Source organism: Pan paniscus, chromosome 16 (assembly GCF_029289425.2).
Source record: "Pan paniscus chromosome 16, NHGRI_mPanPan1-v2.0_pri, whole genome shotgun sequence".
Taxonomy (NCBI): domain Eukaryota; kingdom Metazoa; phylum Chordata; class Mammalia; order Primates; family Hominidae; genus Pan; species Pan paniscus.
In genome coordinates this window covers 38,002,452-38,026,203 of record NC_073265.2, presented here as the reverse complement: position 1 = coordinate 38,026,203, position 23,752 = coordinate 38,002,452, and the positions used below count along the sequence as shown (strand labels likewise).

The window sequence follows — 23,752 nt, the reverse complement described above, 5'->3', positions numbered from 1 at the left end:
CTATTAAGAGAAATAAGACATCTAAAAGGTGGATAAAGATAAGAAAGAAACAGATCAAGTTTAAAAGAATTTCAGAGGAGGGAAAGATTATTTTTGGCTGCTCTTAATGGAATGAACTTTTGGCTGCTTAGAATACAGTGAGTTTTCATGTGTTTATCTATATCCTTACTGTTTTGGGATACAAATTGCATGATTCAAAGTAGTCTGCCTAAATATATATACATACACTTATACTGACAATATAAAATACGCATAGGAATGTAATACATTTTCTTTGGCTTGAATAAAATCTAATTTTTGAATAACTCATTGTCTTGTGAATATAGAGTTGAAGGAGACTTTAGAAGGCACCTAATTCAACCTTTATTAGCATAATTACAAAAGAAGAAACAGACTGAAGAGTTGAAGCTTCACCCAAGCTCTTGACTCCCAGTTCTGTGCACTTTACCTTGTAAAAGAGGTGATGCTCCCATGTGATGATCTTGTGTTTGACATCAAATCTAATTATGTATCATAATTTTTAGTTTACTCTTTATTAAAACTCTTTATGAAAATGACTTCCTGAACTTTTTTTCTATTTAGGAAGACATTTGCTCTCGTCTGAAAGATCACGTGAAACAACTGGAAAGGAATCAAGAAGCAATCAAGTTAGAAAAGACTGAGATCATTAATAGGTTGACAAGAAGTCTAGAGGAGAGTCAAAAGCAGTGTGCCCACTTGTTGCAGTCCGGTAGGTGTCTGGTAGGTCCACTGTCTCCCCAGAAGGTTGGTTCAATATGCAGAAAGAATGTAGTAGGATCCATGAATTGTAAAAATCCAGAAGGGACAGAAAACACAATCAGCAATAAATTTATTTAAAAAAAGAAATATATATTTTTATATATATACAGAAGGCATATATATATATATATATATACACATACACACATATATAAAAAATATATATATATAAAGGTTTAGTTTGTTTTTATTAATTAATTTGGAAGCTGGAGACCAGTATAAAGTACCAAATAAAGATAACCGTAATTCTACTACTGAGATAATTATTGTTAGCATTTGAATGTATTTCCTTCAAATGAAATGAATGTACACACATAGACAATGTCCTGCTTCTTTATGTAATGCATTTCTGAAAACATACTAAAGCTGAACATGCAAAAATTGAACAATAAAATACATTATAAGGTAATTTCTATCCCTGAAAACTAAAAGTGATTATAAAATCTCATTATATTTTGCTTTTTTAGGCCCAATATTTGATCATATAGTTCTATCCTTTGTATAACTTCTTTCATATTTTTCCCCTCATAATGGAATAGTGACTTACCTAGTCAGTTGAGGCCAGAGAGTTACATTTTTGTCATGCTTCAGATTTCTAATATGGTCTTTATAGTATTAAGTTTGAGACATATGCTTCCTATCATTTTAGTTTCAGCAGTTGTTTTATTTCTTATTAATTTTTATAAAATGATATTAGAGCAAAGAACAATAAAATGATCACGTTTGTACAAACACCGCTATATAGACAAAACTTCCCTGTTTGCTGGTAAGTAGCTCACATTGTGAAAACAGGTCAACAGTTATTCATTAACTGATATATGAAAGTCACACTTTGGCATATGAAAGGTAATTTAGACTGTTGGTACAATATGTGAAAGGGTGGGCTATTCAAAAGCTGAAAATACTAAAGTCAAAGACTGCCTAAATGTATGTGTATATATGTCTTGATAGGGGGCAAAATTTGGATTATGCTTTATTAAGGGCCCCTCCCTGTTTAGTTTTATAGCCTTTGTTTTCATTTGGCATTACTTGGTGAGCCTTTTTCCTGGCTGTTAAATGCTTTGAAAATATTATTTTCTTTATGCCATCATTGCTTCACTTAATCATTTCCCAGATGGTCATTTTCTTTTGAAACCTAATAATGTCCCTTTTAAATTGGGAACAGTCTCCCCACCACCTTGCCCAGTACATTTAAAATATTAGGTTTCTAAAGTTTCAGAATTATAACCCTAATACACTTCATTTACATGTGGAGGTGGGGATGCTGGATAGAAAAGCATCTACAAAGAAGTTAAAGGCAGCACGGTATAGTTTTCTTATTGCAGGGTAGAAATGGGTTCCAAAGAATTTTTTCTTTGACTTACCATGAGTTGGAGTGTTACGCTCCTATTAAAGAACTTCCGGAATGTTAAGGTCTGTAAATGTGACTGATTTGATTCATAAAAAGGTCATAGTAGCCCATGCCTTTAACTGCCCAAGGTCATATGGGATGCCATACTAAATCTGGGAAATGTCTGGCCCAGACCTATGCCTTCTGGGTCCCACGGGCTCTATGTATTCTAAAGAGACAGTAGTAATAAAGCAGAACTTTACTTTCTGTAGCCTCAGTGGATTCAGGTCTTCTGTAGATCATAAGTACTTTGTCCCCTTATATTTTTTCAGTATATCCTATGGTTCTTTCCTCTGCAGGGTCAGTACAAGAGGTGGCTCAGCTACAGTTCCAGCTGCAGCAAGCACAGAAGGCACATGCTATGAATGCAAACATGAACAAGGCTTTGCAAGTGAGTGTTGCCACTTGGAAGAGGCTCTATGGGTATCTGAATTAGGCAGTAGTTACATCACCTTTTTGAATCTTGGGTTTCTCTGTATAATAGAGGTGGTTGGACCGCCTTCAAACCAGCCCATGGGAGTTGTTCACCATCTCCTTCACACAGTTGGCAAGTCAAACTCAGGTCTGTCTAATTGCAGAGCCAAGGCCCTGCACTTCCTGCCAGCTTACCTGCCACCTCCTTCAAGTGGCATGTCCTTTCATCTTTGGGTGTATCCCAGAGATCAGTTCATCTATGGGGGTGGGGAATGTTGAATTTTGCTGCAATTCTGTCATATCCTCCTCCAGTGCTATTTACATTTTGCACTGGAGGGGGAGGAAAATGTGGGAGAAGAGTTCCATTATTACCTCCACCTTTTCACCACTGGCAGGCTAAAGTACAACCCGTTCTTGGCAAACCAGCGTACTTTGTCCTGTACTCTAGTAAGCCAGAAAGCGCCACCATCAGCATTTAAGCCCAAGGAACACACCACTTTCCATGGAGGACAAAATCTAAGAGACAGAGATGTGAGAGGAAATCCTTATGTTTGTTTTCTCATTCATTTATTCATTTAGGCTTTACTTGAAAACCTGATATATGCCGACCTTTATAAAGTATAATGTGTACTAATAATATATTTGAAGAAGTTTTTTTGCCTCCTGTTGATCATTAAAACAAATTTTGAAACAGAATGACTGATTTCTTCATATAGGAAAATAGTGAAAATTATTTTTAATAATTTTGTGTCGTAGGAAGAATTAACAGAACTAAAAGATGAAATTTCTCTCTATGAATCTGCTGCAAAACTAGGAATACATCCAAGTGACTCAGAAGGAGAATTAAATATAGAACTCACTGAATCATATGTGGATTTGGGTATTAAAAAGGTCAACTGGAAAAAATCCAAAGTTACCAGGTATGGAAAGAATATTTTAGTTTACTGTAGAAGAACCAACATTAGTAATGCTGATGATGCATGGTATCTGTTTTAAGGTGAGAACGTATTATTTTCATATGTTAACACTGTACATTGAATGCAGATACCTTGCATTTATCAGTGATAATATAAAAAATATACATTAATTTTTCCTAGAAACCTTACTATGACCTTACTTTTAAAGTAGAGATTCTGTCTTTTATATTACTGCTTAATACAGATATTTTAGCAATCTCATAGTAGGAAATATTTTATCACTCCTGCTAGAGACTGACTGGGGAGGGAGTAGTGGTGGTTGTAGAAGGAGAATTAAACACTTAAAGGACTTTAGAAGCACTTGCTGCGTGGAAGGTGCTATACAAGGCTCTGGGAATAGAGTACAAAAGATGGGATAGGAACTGTCCTTCCCACAGGGAGCTTACGTGTTTTCTGGTCAGGGAGAAAGAAACATTGTTGGAAACAACTAAGTGCTATGCATTCAATGTTATGTTTGATGTATAGAGGTGGGATTTACACATTTCCTGTACTGGTTTTGGATAGGGAAGAGAGAGATACAGTGTTTGGAAAAGATTGTATTTAGGTTAAGAAAAGATTTTTGGATGCGTTTGGCCCTTACCACCACCCTTTTGTTTATAGTTTAAGACGGAGTTTGTCATCATTGTTGAATTATAGTTTCCTGAGAGTGTTTAATACATGTTGTATTTCAGGTATTACACAACTAAATACAAATATATAAATGTCCTGAAAAGTTTGCTCTACGATAGGTTTTAGAAGTTACGTATTTTGAGACTGTGATCTCATTTTAAGAACAGTAAGATGAGATTCAGTAAGTAGAAATATAAAGTGATCAGGTGATACTGTGAAACTAGATGGTATTATTCTAGTTTAGTAAGGTTCCATTTATCTAGAGGTCTGTCTTCAGGGACTCTCATCCCTACAAATCACAGCACTGCTATCCAGAAGGAAGCAAAGAAGAAAATATCAGAACTGGATTATATGATATATTTAGTAGGAGCCACCTTCAAGTTCTTATCCCAGGACCATATTGACTTAGATTTATTTGTACTCCATGAATTGTCTCATTTCCTAACCAACTGCAGAGGGCTAGGGCAAGGGTTGGGAAAGACAGTATCCATCCTTCGGCCAGCAGCTCAGCCTTAGCAAGGAGAAAACTATGGAAACCCAACAGGCTAGAGTTGCTGAGTATCACAGCAAATAGCTCTACACATTTACGTGTGTTTGATCCACATCAAAATGTCCACAGTTATGATCCCAAGTTGTCAAAGAAAGGCTTCCAGTTTGGTTAGTAAATTAAAGCAAAAAACGAAGTGCATTATATCTTTTTTAGACAGATTTACATAAAATGTTAATATAGTCACCTGGAAAATTCACTGCTGTGAATGCCTCATTTCCTGCTAATGCCAGATTAATTCTAAGGGGCTAGTGGGAAGAGCATGGGCTTTAGATCCAGATTGTTTTGAATAATAGTTTTGCCATTTTATTACCAGCTTTGTGAGCTTGGGCAAATTTCTTAGCTTTTCTGAGCCTGTTTTCTTATCAAGCTTAAAATCCCTTGGAGGTTAAACTGAGGATTAAAATGATGAATATAAAAGCCTCATGTAACACGTTCTAACATATATTAGGCATCATTTGATAAATGATGGCTGTTACTATTGTTATACAGTAGATGGTTGATTAAAACATATCACTGATCAGATTTTATATTAAGTCACATGAATTTTATATTAATTCAACACATACTTTGTAAATGTTCTTGATTCTCAACCTTGTGAAAAATATCAAATCCACTATCAACATGTGAGAGTTGGAAAAACCAGAGTGAACTCCTTTGCTCAGCAAGGCAGACAATTAGTAGCAGAACCAGTACTTGAACCCAGACTCCTGAGAAAGGCTTGGTTGTCTGTCTGTTCATATTTACATGTCAGTTAAACCTTTTTGCCTTAAACTCCTTTCTTCATGTCTTTTATTTTTGAGGATTAAAGATGTAGTTCATGCCAAAAAATATTTTTCTTCAATTTGTGATTACTTTTAGTTTCTGCTCTAGTTGGTCTGGGAATTGGATAAATAATACATTATGTATGTTTATGTTTTCAAATAGTTACTTCTTCAAGATGTCTATTAAAACATATTCTGCTACCTTTACACTTTCTATTTACTTAGTGCTCATAGCCAAAATCCTGTACTCATCTTTTTTTTTTTTTTTGAGATGGAGTTTTGCTTTTGTTGCCCAGGCTGGAGTGCAATGGCATGATCTCGGCTCACTGCAACCTCCACCTCCCAGGTTTAAGCAATTCTCCTGCCTCAGCCTCCTGAGTAGCCGGGAATACAGGCATGTGGCACCATGCCCAGCTAATTTTGTATTTTTAGTAGAGACGGGGTTTCTCCATGTTGGTCAGGCTGGTCTTGAACTCCCGACTTCAGGTGATCCTCCCACCTCGGCCTCCCAAAGTGCTGGGATTACAGACTTCAGCCACCGCGCCCGGCCTCCTGTACTCATCTTAAAGCACATTCCTATAGATAATAAACCTGAGACACCACATCATTATTATAGTAAAAGGAATGATGGACGCATTCAGTGGGAAAGTGAAGAATAAAGCACAGTGTGATTAGTCACTGAGGCTCAGCAAAAAGACATCCAGTGAAGCACAAGATAAGCGAAGAAGCGTTTTGCTTGTAGTCATCCCACCCACCAGCAGTTTATTAGATGATATTTTGGCTTCGTGGAAAACTAAAAGCAATTATACTCAGATCAAATTGAAAGGAGATAAAGGAGAGAAGATATTTGTCTCTTTCCCCTGGTCTACTGTGATTCCTAGAATAAGAGGAAGCAATAATTTTCATGTGTTGGGAATTTTAGTTCTTTGTTGACTTGGGCTGCTTTCAAATCACTGACCCAAATATTGGTGGCTACAAGCTTTTATTACCAACTACCTCCTCCCTCAAGCTACTGCCTAGTAAATTTTAAGGGTTTAGCCTCAATGTTCTATTTTACGTTCATGGAATTTGAGTAGCTAAATCTGCATGCAACTTGCAGACAGCTTCCTCTCTCCCTTATTATAGTTGGCTGCTAAGCTCAAATAATAAACATTTAACAAGTGGAATGCCTTTTCCCTTTGGTCTTCTCAGCAGGCTTCATAAGGGACTACAGTTTATTTGGATTTAGGAGAACTGACTTCCATAGGACTCAGTAGTGAGCCTTTCAGGATTGGTCACCACCACTGATTTTTTTCCCCTTTGAGGAAAGAAGAGAAAATTATTTTAGCAAGCACTTTCTCTCTCTGACTTGGCTCCCTCTAGGAGTACAGGATGTGCTATTTCAGTGGTCAGCATTCAGTAAGAAAAGAAATTGGGGATGCATAATTTGTTAACCGAGCAAAATAATCATTCTGCTTAAAGTTAGTTCACCATGTCTTATAGCACAGGAAGTTATATTGTAAAATATTTTATATTTCTTATAATTTATATTTTCTACTTCAATGGAAATAGAAATGGTTTAAATGAGATCTATGTATATAGACAGACTACTTACACTATATATATATATATTACATATACAAAAGTTGCATTTTGTATTGCAAAAGCTCCTTTTATAACATTAAAAAGCCTACCTAATAGTTTGTTCATTTTCTCTGTCTCACACACCCATACACACAGACACACACACACACACACACACACAATATTCTAAGATTTTATTTGGAATCATCTAAAACTGAAGAACAGTAAACATTTTAACTCAGGTAGTATTTTTGTTTCTAATAAAGGTTTTTTAAGAATATATTTTTGGAACAGTTTTTAATTTACAGAAAAATTTGTATTATGCAGAGTTCCTATATACGATGTGCTGCACCCATTTTTCCCTACTAATACCTTATGTTAGTATGGTACATTTGTTACAATTAATGAGCCAATATTGGTATATTATTATTAATTAACATCCAGGGTTTATTTACATGCCCTTGGTTTTTATTTAACATACTTTTTCTGTTCTGGGATCCCAACCAGGCTACCCCATTACATTTAGGGGTCATGTTTCCTTAGATTTCTCTTGACTTTACTTGTTTTTGATGACCTTGACAGTCGTAAGGAATACTGGTCAAGTATTTTGTAGGAAGCTTGTCTATTGGAATATGACGTTTTTCTTATGATTATGTTTTTCTCATGGGTTTTGTGGAGAAAGACCACAGAGACTTTCATCACCTCATCTTAAGGGCAGATACTGTCAACTGTTTATTTCTTTTCAAAAGTAACTTAATCCTCCATTATGAAAAAATTAGAAAATACGGACTAAAAAAGAAGAAAATAGAAATCACCAATAATCTCACCTTACTTCCCATGAAGAAAACCACTTTTATATTTCAGTATAAAACTTCCACATCACCTGTTTTGTATGTTTCTAAAAGATAAAATAATATTGATAATATTTCTTTATAATGTCATTTTACTAGTATATTCTGAAATCTTTGAATATTAGTGAATATTTTTATAGATTACTTTTAGTGACTATGTAGATGAATGAACCAGTTTAGCTACTAAATCGCTGTTTAAAAGTTTTACTTATAAATAATGCAATATCATTGTTATAAGCATCCTTGTAGTCAAGTCTTTATTCACATCTTTGATTACTTCCTAAAGAAGTAGAATAATTGTCTTGCTAAAGGGTGTGCACTTATTTGAGGGCTTTGATGCATATTACTAAACAGCCCTAAAGTTTACATTATTACCCACATCCTGAGGCTGTCCCTATTTCTTGGTAACCTAGCCAGTATTGAGAGTTATCACTTTTCCTGTTTATAATTTTTATATAGTTAGATCTGTCACTGTTTTCATTTATGGTTTCTTGATATTTAAAAATAAGGTATTTCTCTAGTACTTTCTATAGTTTTATTTTGCTTTTTAAATCTTTCAAATTATGAAATATACCATATAAAAAACATGGAACATAACTATATAGCTTAATGAATTATTTGAAAGTGAATATTCGTAGGACCACCACCCAGGTCAAGAAGTAAATATTGCCACGAGCTGCCCATATTCTTTCTTATTGTAACCTTGAGGCTAACTACTATCTTATCTATTAGGGCAATCGTTTTCTGTTTTTTTTTTCCCTTAGCTTTTTAATACCCAGTTATTCACACCTAAGCACTACAGATTATTAGATTTGCCTTCATATGAAGGAAACTCATACGTTAGGTGTTTGGGTTTTCTTTTCTTTTTTTTTTACTGTTTTATTGAGATATTATTTCACATACCATAAAAGCCACCCACTTAAAGAATACAGCTCAGTGGTTTTCCGTATATTCACAGAACTGTGCAGTCATCACCACACCTAATTTTACAGCATTTCAACATCCCCCCAAAGAAACTCCATGCCTATTACCAGTCATTCCCATTACCTCTTCCTGCCTCCACAGCTCCAGACAACTAATCTACTAATCTACTTCCTGTCTCTATGGATTTGACAGCTCTGTGCATTTCATATAAATAGAATCGTATAATATGATCTTCTGTGAATTTTCTTTACCATTTCTTCTCAAGCATGTCTGCTGCTGACAGAGTCTGTTTCCTTTTATGAAAATATCCTTATATTTGTTTATTATACAATTCTTGACCAATTGTTCTTCTATTTCAGCACATTAAAGCTATGTTGGTCCACTCTCTCTGGACTCAATGGTTTCTGTGAAGAAATTCATTGTTTCTGTGAAGAAATTCATTGTTATTTGAATTAGTGTTTCTGTCAGTAATGTATAGTTTTTTCTCTTGCTGCTTTAAGAATTTTTTTCTTTATATTTAGTTTTTGGTACTTTGATTATGATATGTTTAAGTGTGTTTTTCTTTAGTTTATCTCATTTTGGGTTCTCTGAGCTTCTTGAATATATAAATTTATTATGTCTTTTACCAAATTTGTGAAAATGTCAGCCATTAATTTCCTTAAATACCTTTTCTGTCTCTGTGTCTTTGTTCTCTCCTTTTGGGTCTCCAGTTACATGTATGTTAGATTTTTTGATATTATACTACAGTTTCTTGAGGCTCTGTTCATTTTTTTCTGTAGTTTTTCCCTTTTTATTTTGCATAATTGCTACTGGACTATTTTCAAGTTCACTCCTTCTTTTCTTGTCCTCTATACCCTATTGAGCCTATCTAGTGAAGGTTTTGTGTGTTTTTATTTTAACTTTTGTTTACTTAATAACATTTCTATTTTGTTCTTGTATCACTTTTCTTTCTCTGTTAAGAATTCCTGTTTTTTTTCATTCACTTCAGGTATCTTTTTCTTTACTTCATAAAGCAGAGATATAATAGCTACTTTAAACTTATAAAACTCTTTTAGTGACAGTTCCAGCATTTGGATCATTTGTTGATTGTCTTTTAAGAATTGGCCACATTTTTCTGGTTAGTTGCATGTCAAGTAATTTTAGATTATATACTAGACATTGTGAATTTGTCTGAGTGTTTTAAATCTCAGTTCGGTTCTCCAAGCCTTTGCCACATTGCTTTGAATCCAACCTGTGTATGCATCCCTTCGGGGTTAGTCATTGTGAGACTTGAATGGGTGGTTTAAATTTCAGTTAAGTTTTTAAAATCTTTGATATGCTGGTTTGAGGGTTGCCCTGTACTTGCATAGTTCAGGGCTTAGACTGAGGCTTGTACAAATTTATACACAGAATTCAGGATTCCTTTCTCTGGTTCTTTTCTCTCCGGGAGTCTTCCTACACTCTCTTTTTATCACTGGGTTTCAGCAATCTGACATTGGTGTGATGTATGCTGGTTTTCTTTGTGTTTATTCTGCTTGAGATTCACCAAACTTCTGGGTTTTGTGGGGTTTTCATTTTCATCAAATTAGGAAAAATTTGGCCATTATTTTTTCAAATATGTTTTCCATCCCTCTCCTCTTCTGGGAGTTCAGTTACGCATGTTGGAAAATGTAATATGTTCTGTGTATTTCTGTTTTAGTCTTTTTTATCTTTGTTTTTAATTATATAGTTTTATTGCTATATCTATGTGTTCACTGATCTTTTCTTCTGCAGTTTTAAATATGCTATTAACCCCATCCAGTATATTTTACATTTCAGATATTATAATTTTTTCTATAAGTTTAATTTGAGTCTTTTCTGTATCTTCCATTTTCCTCCACATATTCTTATCTTCCTTAACCTTCTAGAACATATGAAATATATTAATTCTATTGTCTGTGTCATTGATGGGTTAGTTTCTATTGATTGGTTTTTCTCCTGGTATGGTTCATATTTTTTTTCTACTTCTTTGTATGCCTGATAAATTTTGATTGAATGCTAGACATTTTGAATTTTGTTTTGGATGCCAGATATTACTATATTTTTAAAAATACTGTTGTACTTTTTCTGTGACACACAAGTTACTTGGAATCAGTTTGATCCTTTCAAGGCTTTCTTTATAGGCTTTACTACATCAGGTTTAGAAAAGGCTTTAATCTGGGGCTAATTTCGCCCCACTACTAAGGTATTATTTGATGCCCTTTAAATTAGGAAGTCTTTGCATTATGGCTCATTGAAACATAACATATTCCCAGCCTTATTCATTTCCTATGTTTTTTTCCCTAGCCACACATACAGAACAGATCTCCAGAGCTCTTTTTCTGTGTAGCTTCTTTTTCCCCAGTATTTCTTCCCTTCATATTCTAGCCACTCTGGTCTCCCCAAATTCTGAATTCTTTCTCTGAAACTCAGTGAGATTACTGGGCTCTGTTTGGGTTTCACCTCCCTGTGCTATGGCCTGGACACTCTCCAGGCAGAAAGCTGGGGTAATCTTAGAGCTCACCTTGTTTGTTTTCCTTTTCTCAGGAATCCCTGGCCTGTGCTGCCTGTTGTCTAGTGATTGAAAACTATTATTTTATTTGCTTTATTTGGTTTGCTAGTTTTTTAAGGAGGAAGATAAAGGTTAGTCTTGTTAATTCATTACGGCAAGGAAGCAGATAATCTCTCAATCTTTAAATTTATTGAAACTAAAATTGGGTTTAAATTAGCATGGTTTTATTTTTGTGTTTTTCTAGTTACTCAGATATTCACCCAGACTTGTGTTTTAGTAAGTTGAAAAAAATAACAGAAATTGTTGGTTAGGATGGCTAGTGTTTAGTATTCTTTTCTTCCTTAATATTTATGTTGTTTCTGTTAGAGTCATAAAGGGCATGTATATACAGCATGCAGTTTTCCAATAACACAAATGTAAATTATGTCAAAGTTCACATTTCTAAGCTACTTACAGTGAGCAGCAGGACTAAGCTTGAGAAGGCTCTTCCTGTGAATAAACGTATTTCTGTATATAGAGACATGGCAAAGGTGATGAGACATGGCAAAGGTGATAATCCTTGTGTATGACAACATTTAAAATTGTTTTGAAATACTAGTATATAATTGTATAGGTGACAAAACATGTTCACCACTGTGGTCAGTGCTTTTAGGGAATAACCATGTCTGATTTATTACTTGATTTAATGTTAAAAATCACAATTTCTCCATTAGCATTGTACAAGAAGAAGACCCAAATGAAGAGCTTTCAAAAGATGAGTTCATTCTGAAGTTAAAGGCAGAAGTACAGCGTTTGCTGGTTAGCAACTCAATGAAGCGTCATCTGGTGTCTCAGTTACAAAATGACCTCAAAGACTGTCATAAGAAAATTGAAGATCTCCACCAAGTGAAGAAGGATGAAAAAAGCATTGAGGTTGAGGTCTGTAAAGCCTATAGAGTTAAAAAACCATTTTTAAAAGGCTCAATAAAGAAAACTTTTACACTTTTTTTTTTTTGAGACAGGGCGTCACTCTGTCTTCCAGGCTGGAGGGCAATGGTGGAAACATGGCTCCCTGTAGCCTCAACCTCCCAGGCTAAAGCGATGCTCCCACCTCAGCCTCCTGAGTAGCTGGGACCACAGGCGCACGCCACTATGCCTGGCTAATTTTTAAATTTTTTGTAGAGACAGGTTCCCACAATGTTGCCCAGGCTGGTCTCAAACTCCTGGGCTCAAGCAATCCTCCCACCTCAATCTCTCAAGGTGTTGGATTACAGGTGTGAATCACCACATCCAGCCCTTTTACATGTTTTTAAATTAATAAACCTTTGGCTTTCGGGAGTTTGTTTGACATTTTTAGAAATAAAGTTTAAAGAAGGAAATACCATTTTTAAAGGGATACTGACAGTCCCTGACTTAGGATGGTTTGACTTACAATTTTTAGACTTTACAGTGGTGGAAAAGTTATGTGCATTCAGTAGAAACCATATTTCAAGTACCTGTAAAACAGTTCTGTTTTTTACTTTCAGTACAGTGTTCAATAAATTTCATGAGATATTCAACAGTTTATTATAAATGAAGCTTTGCATTAGATGACTTTGCATAACTGTTGGCTATTATAAGTGTTCTGAGCACATTTAAGGTAGGCCAGGCTAAGCTATGGTTTTAATAGGTTAGATGCATTAAATGCATTTTTGACTTAATGATATTTTCAACTTATAATGATTTCATTAGGTGATAAACCCATTGTAAGTTGAAAAGCATCTGTATGTTTTTTCTGGTTACTCTTGGCACCTAGTAAATGAGATACCAATTAGGTAAAATTCCTTTACCATAAATACAAGGAAGTATTCTCTGTAACAAGGAATCTGCATTTCTTTAAGATTGGCTTTTACCAATAGTGCTCTAAAATCTAGTTAAAATAAATCCTTCATAGAAATCCTGTAGTATTTTCTATGAGATTTTCCTGGCCCATGTTCTTAAAACAAAAGTCATTCTATATGAGGACATTAATTATATAGTGATGATGGTACAGATATTATATAGTGGTCGTGGTACTATGGGAAAGTACACAAAATCTGGTTATGTCAGTCATTGAAATCCACCTCTGTATTCTTCAGTTCGGAAAATGAAGCTGGAGCACTTTGTGACACTTTTGAATTTACAGAGCCAATTTCAGACAAATTGAAACTAAACACATGACTAAGTAAGTCAAAGATATTTCTGTAAGATCATGCTATCACAGAGATCTTTAGGGCTGCTCTCCTTTATATATCCTTTTTTTTTACCCTTCCATGTTTCACAAATCATCAGCCATCTATACTCCCAATAGAAAATAATATATAAAACACCTAATAACTAAGAAAAGCAAAAGAAGAGGGAAAAGGAATGTGGGTAGTGTACTCCTTTTCCTCCTGGGTGGAGATAATTGTTTACTTCCTTCTTTAGTACTGTTTTATCTCCTATTCTTTTAAACTAGGAGTTGTGTTCATTAGAACAGTTCTGCTAAAGTATGTATAATATTCTGTGCTAATTATTGTGGAATTTTAATTGTGGTTAATTTTTATATTTCGGAAAAACAGTGTTTTTGCTATCGAAATCTTTTCCAGCCTGATTCCCTCTTCTGAGTAACTACATTTGATGACTAAAACATAGATTTTAATATTAACAACAAATGAGAGAGACTCCTCCCCGCCCTGCCCCCTGCACATTTAACATCTTTAAATCAAGCTGTTTTCATTGTTCCCCTACATTTCTTTAAAAGGATGGGAATGAAAGCTTGTTTCTCAATTTGTATTAAGACATTAGAGTTTATTAGTTTAAGCATTTTGGTGGGAGTGCTCTAGGATTTAGGATACTAGAAACCTGATTTTGAGTCTGAACCTTAGCTCAGATATCTTGGTGCTTTCTTTGTTCTGTATTAAACTTGCTAATGGCATTCGCTATACAGATACACTTTATCATGTGTAGCAGTAGATAGTGGTCATGCATTGTGCTGTTTTTTAGCCTTCCCATTTTCCTCTGTAGTCTGGTTGATCAATAGATCAAAGGAATAACTATCTCATCTTTGAGTATTCTTTTTGTCCAGCTACTCTATTGCCATAGTGAATTCTCGGTAGTGTACATCTAAACTCCAATTTTTCTCAAAGTTACTTCAGCTGTGGACTCAAGTGATCTGCCCACCTCCACCTCCCAAAGTGCTCGGATTACAAGGATGAGCCACTGTGTTGTGGCAGAGCTCAGAGTCCAGGTACACAACAAGTGAAACGGAGTAGATATATTTTTAAAATCTTTGTAACCCCCATCAATGAATAAAAAGAAAAGTAGATAAGGAAAACTCTCAGAGGAAAATATGCAAAGTTAAATGAACAGATAAATCTGGGAAGGTGGAAAAACAAATGAACAATGAAGGTATATAAGAGGTTCCACTTTGGTGGTGACACAAGAAATACAAATGAAAGCAATTGTTAGATATTCTTTTCCCATCAAAGATAATTATTTAAAGATAATCACTGCCATTGGAGGCAAAGAGAGATGGGCAGACCCATGTACTACCTGACAGTATACATTTGGATGACATTTCTGAAAGGCAATTCGCCAAAGTCTATCATGAGTCTTAAAAATCGTATGTATTGAATAAAATATATGTCCATGAGTGAATGCTGACATAAATGAATACATACAGAAATAGAATAAATGCTTGATCTTAGTAGGATAACATATGATGAGAAATAGGATATTTGTATTGTCTCAAAGTATCCTATAAGATACTTATCATTTATTATAAAACAAAAAATAGTAAGTTTACAATGGAGATGACAGATCCCACCTTCAATTGATTATTACCAGTGGTGAGACATAGTGATATCATGTGTCTCCTGCAAAGAGCACATATCAGTTCTTGACATGCATGCCAAAGATGCATAACCTGATTTTAATAAACCTAAAAACTCCAAATTGAGGAACATCCTACAAAATAACGGGTTAGTATTCTTAGAAAACATCATGGGTTTGAAAGACTGAAGAGCTGTCCTAGATTGGAGTAGACTAATGAAACATGACAACTAAATGCCACTCAGAATCATGGATTTGATCTTGGACCAGAAAACAGACATTTGGGGCAAATTGGAGACATTTGTATAAGGTCTGTAGATTACTTGATAGTATTGCATCTGTGTTAATTTACTAGTTTTGATGATTGTGCTGTAGTTATATTGGGGGAAGATGAGTAAAAGCTATATGGAGATTATTTGTACTGTTTGCAATTTTTTTAAAGTATGGAATTATTTCAAAGTGAAACTTAGAATTTTTTAAAACTTGTAAAACTTTTGACTTTTTAATATTCAGACTAAAACAGATACCTCAGAAAAACCAAAGAATCAATTATGGCCTGAGTCTTCTACTTCTGATGTTGTCAGAGATGATATTCTGCTGCTTAAAAATGAAATTCAAGTTTTACAACAACAAAATCAGGTGATTAAAAATATTTTTTATATTTTATGAGAATTTTTATTTCCTCATTAAATACAAAGGATATAATAGAGTTTTTGCAAATAAAGAGGCAATGTGAGTTAGTAGACAAGTATATTAGCAGGTGCTTATGAGTTCCAGTTACTTCCCTTTGCTAGTGAACTGTTGGTTAGTAGTTTCATTGGAAGGTAAGTTAGTGTAGTTCCAGTTCTCTTTCTCTATGGTAGCATGGCTGACAGAGGTATTCTTTCCTCCTTAGCCAGCTCTTGACCCAGAAGTAAAACTTTGCTTATTTAGATGGTTGCTGAAGATTATTGAATTCTGAGACTTATTTTAAGGCATCAGCTAGCCAATACTTCTCTGGTTAAATATTTTCATTTTATATATTTCAAAGTAAATACAAAATTTAAACGTTTAGTCCTGTCAGAAAGCTACTTGTCAAATAAATGAATCTATGTTCTTATCAAAGCGTGAAGAGACTTTTTCTTTTGCAGAATTGTAAAAATAATATGTCAAATGTTGTTATAGGGGAGAGAGAAAGCATAGAAAATATTAAAATATAAGACAAAATCAATCAGTGAAAATGATGTGTATTTTCTGTAAGTACTAAGTATATTCTTTTGTGTCTAGGAACTTAAAGAAACTGAAGGAAAACTGAGAAATACAAATCAAGACTTATGTAATCAAATGAGACAAATGGTACAAGATTTTGACCATGACAAACAAGAAGCTGTGGATAGGTAAGGTCTATATAGATGCCTGACGACTGTCTCCTGGGTACCCTTCCCCTCTAAGTCCCTGCCCTTCCCTGTGACAAAAAGATTCAAAATGATTGAGTGAATTCTACCCTGTTGAGATCTTGGATTGGCAGAGATGAGTCCCTGGCTTCTCAAATTAGAATTTGGAACACATTTTCCATAGAAACTGTGTTATGTAGTGGGTTGGGTTCTATAGTATCATTGAAACTGTAGTTCACTGAAATATTATAGCTTAGTATTTTTTTAAAGACTCGTCTGGGAAACTATTCTTTGTAAAGAAAAAAGTCTGTGAGAGGGAATATGTCTTCCAAATACCAAATCATAAACTTGGAAACAGACTTCTGGAACATAACTTACTTGTGAGTTGGGGACTGCTAGTATTTGTGTTTAATATAGATGACTTGAAATTTTGGAGCCACACCCTCAATTATTGCCATTAATTTTTTATAAACAGAAGTCCTCAACATAGATTACTATCTCTATTTGAAGGACTGGGGCAGTCTCACATCCAAGTTTCTAATTGTTCTCTAGAAACATTTGAAGAAAGAAAATTTTGAAGATTCTCATAAGATTGTTGGTTATTAATTAATTATTACCACTTTCGGTTGGGGAAAAGTTATCTGACCTCAATTATAATTTGCATTAGAGGGAAGAGGTGAGGAGGAAGGAAGGAAACCAATTCATTTTGGTGTTCGTAGTGAGACTGGGCATTGCCTTTGATTCCGCTCTGTTTCCAGGTGTGAGAGGACTTATCAGCAGCACCATGAAGCCATGAAAACTCAAATACGTGAAAGCCTATTAGCAAAGCATGCTTTGGAGAAGCAGCAGCTCTTTGAGGCTTATGAGAGAACTCATTTGCAACTGAGGTGAGAATAAAGAGTTTAGCTGCCTTTTAAGCTGTAGAGACTACATTCCCCTATTCCATAATTTAGAGGAAAATTGTTTGTTATGCAGCTCTTGTATTTTTTTGTGGTTAAATCATTTGGTTGCTGGTTTTCTGTATCCAAGGTCTGAGTTGGATAAGTTGAATAAGGAGATGACTGCTGTGCAGGAATGTTACCTAGAAGTGTGCAGAGAGAAGGATAATCTAGAATTGACTCTCAGGAAGACCACTGAAAAGGAGCAACAGACTCAGGAGAAGGTACAGTACAAGTTTATATTGTATCGACATCCTTTCACTCTTCAAGCCTCAGTATTATCGTTTAAACGAATACATTTGTTCTAGAGAAGTGAATGGAGAAGGTATTCATAGGTTCTCTTTACTTTTGGCTGTATCACACTCATATAGCTCACAAATAAAATACAGTAATTACTGAAATGATTATTAAAACCTTAGTGTACAATGGCATATAGATAGGAGAAAGTGATTTTTTTTTTCTTGCAGATCTATTCTAAAGGGCAAAAAAAAAAAAAAAAGGATCAGTGTCACTTTAAATCTGAAAATCACAGATCCTCATTTTCGGTGTTGACTGTTCAGGAAACCCTATGTAGTCCTGTGAGCGCTGCACGGAGCATTCGTTCAGAGCCCTTTTTCTCGGATCCATTTCTTTCTCACTACCTCATTGTCATTTTATTCTTCTGGGGAGAAGAGTAGGAATTTGAATGTTGGTCTCGTGATAGGGAAAGTGATGATATGGAGGATATGGACAGCAAGGTCAGCATCTTCGTATGACCTCCTTCAGGGAAGCTGGAGGGGCTAGAGTAGATTCTCCAACTCTGCCTGATTCTTCTGAGTCACTCTTGGTGAGTGTCCAGGAGTAAAATCACATGTAAACAGTCACACCTCCTCTTTTCTTCCCTGTCCTGGCCCAGTGCCTTAACAGGCCTGACTGTCCTTCACACTTTGGACCAGCGGCAAACCACAGTTTGAAAGCTATCTGCCTCAAGATTAGAAAATATTTTTAAATGCTTAAATAAATGTTCTATACAGAGGTTTTTGAATAAGTTATGTTAAAGCAAGCTATTACTACCACACACTTAAAAAGAATAGTAAAGAGCAGGCGAGGAATTCAGTTCATTCAATATCTTGATTATTGTTGAATAGATTAATATGGTGAAAAATGTGCCATGTATACATATCATCTAGTAGAAAAAGAACTTCTAAAGGAAGCTGTTTTAGGTAGGGATGGCAGTATAAAAGTGAGAAAGGATCTTATATTACCTTGAAATTGAGGACTTAGCTTTCAGTAATGTTTTAAAAATTACAATAGGGAAATCACTAGTGTGATTCTTTTATATGTATAAAAATTGGCAAGAACATAAGAGGAATTTTCTCAGAGAGGTCATTCCAGGAATATTTTCTGATACTTTTAATAGAATCAATTTGACTATAAAATTTGATCTCATATAATGGGTCAGTTACAATTAGTATCTGCTATTGACTGATATTTTGGCTCATGAGTGTTTGTACACAAGTCCAAGAAGAAAAGTTAAACTGCTATTTGATCCTTCAAAAAAAACCAAACTTAGAGGTTAAATTTTTCACATGTATCCCAAAACTTAAAGTATAATTAAAAAAAAATTTTAATTGTTATACAGTAAAATTGACTTCCTCCCACCACTGGGCGTGTAGTTCTATAAACCTTCAACATGTTTATAGGTTTATCAGGATACAGAACAGTTTTATCACCCTAAAACGCTCCCTTTTGCTATCTTTTTGTGGTTACACTACTCCTCCAAACCCACCCCTCACTTAAAGGGCCAGTGTACTTAAAGCATTAGAAGTTTAATTTCTTCCCTCTCTGGGAATTCATTAGTTTTTTACTAGAGAATTATATAAGCCCTTAGTAGTATAAGCCAGTCAGAACTGAAACATCTTTATATTTAGGAGACTGTCTAATCTTCTCACATTTTTCAGAGGTAGGCAAAAATACACCTTTGTTTTTTTTTTAAAGGAAATGTTTCACATACATGGGAGAATCTTATTAAACTCTAGAACAAGTGAGGGCTCTTCTGGGGTAGCTCTTCCATGCAGGACATAAGCCATTTTACTGCAGCTTAGCTTTAGGTAGGGAACTTAGCCTGGATACAGAATATATGAGTCAGGTAACAATAAGAGTTAAAGGGTGTTTTTTTATGTTTCATGCATTGTTTTCTGAAACACTTGCTGAGTCAGGTTGCAGGTTAAATAGGAGCTCAATTCCAAGTTTTAAAGCTTTTAGTAGCACACAGAACTTTCCTCACATGTTAACCTGGCTCATTGAGAGAAAGGGGGAAAAAGTCATATACACAGAATCCTTCAGGTTGGGTAGTAATCAGTGAAGCCTATGAATTTGCAGACAAGGCAAAGATGGTCAACATTCCCATTCCTGATGCCATTTCTATGCACATTAAGGCTTATTTATACAATTGTAATATGAGTGAGGTAGGTGCATTTTAGAAGTTAGAGGGATTTTTTTTGCTATCCAAGCCACGCACAACAAGTTCATATGTTTTAACTTGGAGACTGTTAGTGTTGTAGAGAGATATTTATTTGAATTTTGTTTAAAGAGACAGCTGTTGGAGGAAAGAGAAGAATATGTAAGCAAACTGCAGGTGGAACTTGAAAAAAAGTACCAAGATACACTTATGATGGAAAAGAGCAAGTGGCTGAAAGATCAAGAAACTGATATTAAACAGCAAGTTGAAAGTGAAGTGATCTTAGCAAAAGCACATTGGGATAAGGAACAGCAAGAGGTGTGGATTAAAATTTCTTTCTGGTCACCACATTTTTAAAATGTGGTACTAACTTCAGAAGACAATTCTTCCTGAACCAGATATGTAATTTTTATTTGCCAGGCACTTACATAATCACCCATTTTACCTTTTGGAATTGAGCTATTAGCAGTTACCACACCAGTTTTATTTTTAGGAATTTAGCCACCTCTTGACTTTTCGACCCAACTCAGGATATAACAAGTTTTATGGGCACTTCTTTGATTCCTCAAAATGAAACCATGATCTGATTTCATATTGTGGAATGATTATAACTCTAGACTAATATTTATAACTAACAAATAAGCCATATCATGGATTAGAAATAAAGAAGTAATGGGCAGTCTCAGAAGCGCATAATTTGTTACCTCTATTACTTAAATAGCAAATGAGATTAGGAAATGCTAATAGTTCCCTAGCAAGTTAGGGAACAAAGTATGATCCTAAAAGCTTATTTAGAAATGAAAACAAAAAAGAATTCTCAAGCTTATTTAAACTAAATTTTTTTTTTTCCTTTTTTGAGACAGAGCCTCGCTCTGTCTCCAGGCTGGAGTGCAGTGGTGTGATCTCGGCTCACTGCAACCTCCACCTCCCGAGTTCAAGCGATTCTCCTACCTCAGCCTCCTGAGTAGCTGGGATTGCAGGCAAGCGCCACCACACCCAGCTAATTTTTATATTTTTAGTAGAGATGGGGTTTCGCCATGTTGGCCAGGCTGGTCTTGAACTCCTGACCTCAGGTGATCCGCCTGCCTCAGCCTCCCAAAGTGCTGGGATTACAGGCATGAGCCACTGCACCTGGCCTCAACTAGATTCTTTTATCTACAAAATGGCTATTAATTGCTATTGATCTGGTAGCCAGGGAAACAGTTGGAGAACTTCAGATACCCAGGTGGTGAACAGAAAAAGGGAAAACCAAATTGTGCAGTTTCATAGTTTTGCCTAAGACTGTGTTTAGCTCCACCTCACTGTACTGTTAAAGTGGAAAAATCATTAAGATGTTCTTCCAATAATACTGCCTCCCTTTTGAATGTACTCTACTTAGTAAAATTTAACATTATAACAAATACGATTCTAATGTGTTCAAGTGAGTAAAACTATTTTTTAGATTGTTCAGGTTTTGGTTCGTTAATTAGATTTACTCAGTCCTTTGTGGAGAGCATGGTGTTGATGGCAAAACACATTAACTGTAATTTTTTTTTTTTTTTTAATCCTGCCGTCTTTGTAGTGGCAATAGGAAAGATTCCAGAAGGTTGGATATTAAGAGCAAGATATCCTGACTTTACACAACATACTTAAATCTTTCATGTGATTTTTGTCATATAGTTAAGTTCAAAGAGTAACTTTCAAGTTTTACTTGAGAGTGTATTTTAATTGACTAAATTTCTAAACCTTTTATAATTACTACAACAATATCTAGATGGTTTTCAAACACAGCTGTGGTTGCTTTTCTGGCTAGCTTTTAATTCTAGTTTTTACTTATTTGAAAATTGTTCTTCTCCTATGATTTTTCTTCTGAAAACAGATCAAAGAAAAACTCATTCAACAGCTTGAAAAGGAGTGGCAGTCTAAGCTGGATCAAACTATAAAGGCAATGAAAAAGAAGACCTCAGATTGTGGCAGCCAAACTGACCAAGTAACCACCAGTGATGTTATTTCCAAGAAAGAGATGGCAATTATGATAGAAGAGCAGAAGTGCACAATCCAGCAAAACTTAGAACAAGAGAAGGACATAGCCATCAAGGGGGCTATGAAGAAACTCGAAATTGAATTGGAACTCAAACATTGTGAAAATATTACCAAACAGGTAAAAGGCAGATTTATTCTAGTAAATTTATTGGAACTGCCTGTCTCTTAATGAAAACCCATAAAATGCTATCATTGAACTCGTTCATAACTTTATACTTTTAAGATTTTGTGCATTTCTAGGATAGAAAACCTGTCATGTTCCTAAATTTTTCTTCATAGTATTTCTGTCATAAAGCTGCCACCCCTCGGTTTTTCTGTATATTCTTTCAGTTTACAAAATATTTGCTCCTTTGAGATTAGTCTAAGCATTAAGATGCCCAAGGTTAAAGAGGGTGCTTTTTACGTCTGAATGAATCACAGTTTAATTATGAATCTTTCATATCTAATTTTATAGAAAATATTCCACTAAGGTGGTTATAGATAAGTGAACCTAAGCACATAAGGTATTTAACAACATTGTGTTGAGACTTGATGCGGTTGGATCTGCAGGCGTGCCCTTAAATGGAACTTTATCTATCATTCCCATCAGCTGCCCAAAAGTGGTGCCAATACCTTTCCTTTGAGGCACTCACAAAACTAGCTTTTAACTGACACAGTTACTTGATTTGAAAGAAATGTCATACTGAGAAAAGTACAGCCTATTGTGACAGAATAAAGATGAGTTATCTGTTATATCTTTCTTACCTATTACAGTGATTCTCAAAATTTTTGGTCCCAGGACTCCTTTAGAATTTTAAAAATTGGGGACTCTAAAGAGCTTCTGTTTGTGTGGTTTATATTTACACTATTGGAAAATCTGAGAAATTTTTAAAAAACAAAAATACCCAGGCACACATTCCACTGACTGTCAGAACAATGACATGATCACAGCATGCAGCTTTTGGAGAACTGTGCTGTTTATGCATGAGAGAACAGCAATAAAACAGATAGTGTCTTAATATTATTTTGGAAAAAGTTTTGACCTCACAGACTACCTGACAGGGTTTCTAGCCTCAAGAGTTCCTTGGACTTTGATACATCCGTTACGTAGTTATTTTAATTTTATTACTTATTATAAACTCTTAAACAAGATAGCACTCAATGTAAAGTTTTTGAAAATACACTCTACTTTTGATAAATACTTGAAATTCTGCTTATTTGTTACATTGTTCTACGTGATTTTACAGGGCACCTTTAAAGTCTGGAAATACAGGCAAATATATGTAATGGTGCCAAGGATATCTTCAGTTAGTTTACCGAAATGTTTACTGAAGGGGGTGTCAAAAGAGTTAAGAAAACGTTCCACGGACAAAAAGTTGAGTTTAAAGGTGCTGCTTTGGTATTTATGAAGTTATTAATCTTAAATAGCATAATACAGCAGAAAGGAAATGTTTCATAATAACTTTTTAAGTAGATAAATTTCTACAGGAGCTTTATCTTTTCCCCATTTCTTAACTCCTTGGAGTTTGTATGTAGACAGAGTTTACACATTGACATATTTAGCACTTTAACGAGAAATACAGCCTCTTATATCAACCCTGCTTTTGTATTGTATGTACGTATATATACATATATCTGCATATCTGTGTGTATTTTAAAATAAAGGAATAAGGTAAAATTATTTAACATAATCTTCTGGTAACTAGTGGCAGATTTACAACCAGATGACCCTCATAATTAATCAAGTCTTAATTTTTTCCCTTCAGAGGTATCACCCTCATTCTTTAGTATAAACTCATTTTCGACATTAGGAAAGCTCGCAGGTGTAGGGCTCTAAACTAGATCAGTGTGTGTGTTCATGC

General features: G+C 34.9%; 1 protein-coding gene across 3 annotated transcripts in view; it reads left to right on the top strand.

Annotated features, from left to right (window-relative positions):
* The window catches only part of CEP152 (centrosomal protein 152), a 72,905-nt gene that overhangs the window by 26,267 nt on the left and 22,886 nt on the right, over positions 1–23,752 (top strand). For 2 of the 3 annotated variants that reach the window (XM_003831486.5, XM_003831485.4), the window contains exons 10-18: positions 583–730; positions 2,470–2,561; positions 3,341–3,504; positions 12,042–12,246; positions 15,652–15,777; positions 16,405–16,514; positions 17,270–17,398; positions 17,541–17,673; positions 21,748–22,029. In XM_003831486.5, coding sequence (XP_003831534.4) covers positions 583–730; positions 2,470–2,561; positions 3,341–3,504; positions 12,042–12,246; positions 15,652–15,777; positions 16,405–16,514; positions 17,270–17,398; positions 17,541–17,673; positions 21,748–22,029 — 1,389 coding nt within the window. Of the gene's footprint in view, positions 1–582; positions 731–2,469; positions 2,562–3,340; positions 3,505–12,041; positions 12,247–15,651; positions 15,778–16,404; positions 16,515–17,269; positions 17,399–17,540; positions 17,674–20,021; positions 20,208–21,747; positions 22,030–23,752 lie in introns of all 3 variants that reach the window. The other variant, XM_055098717.2, reaches the window with a different exon arrangement.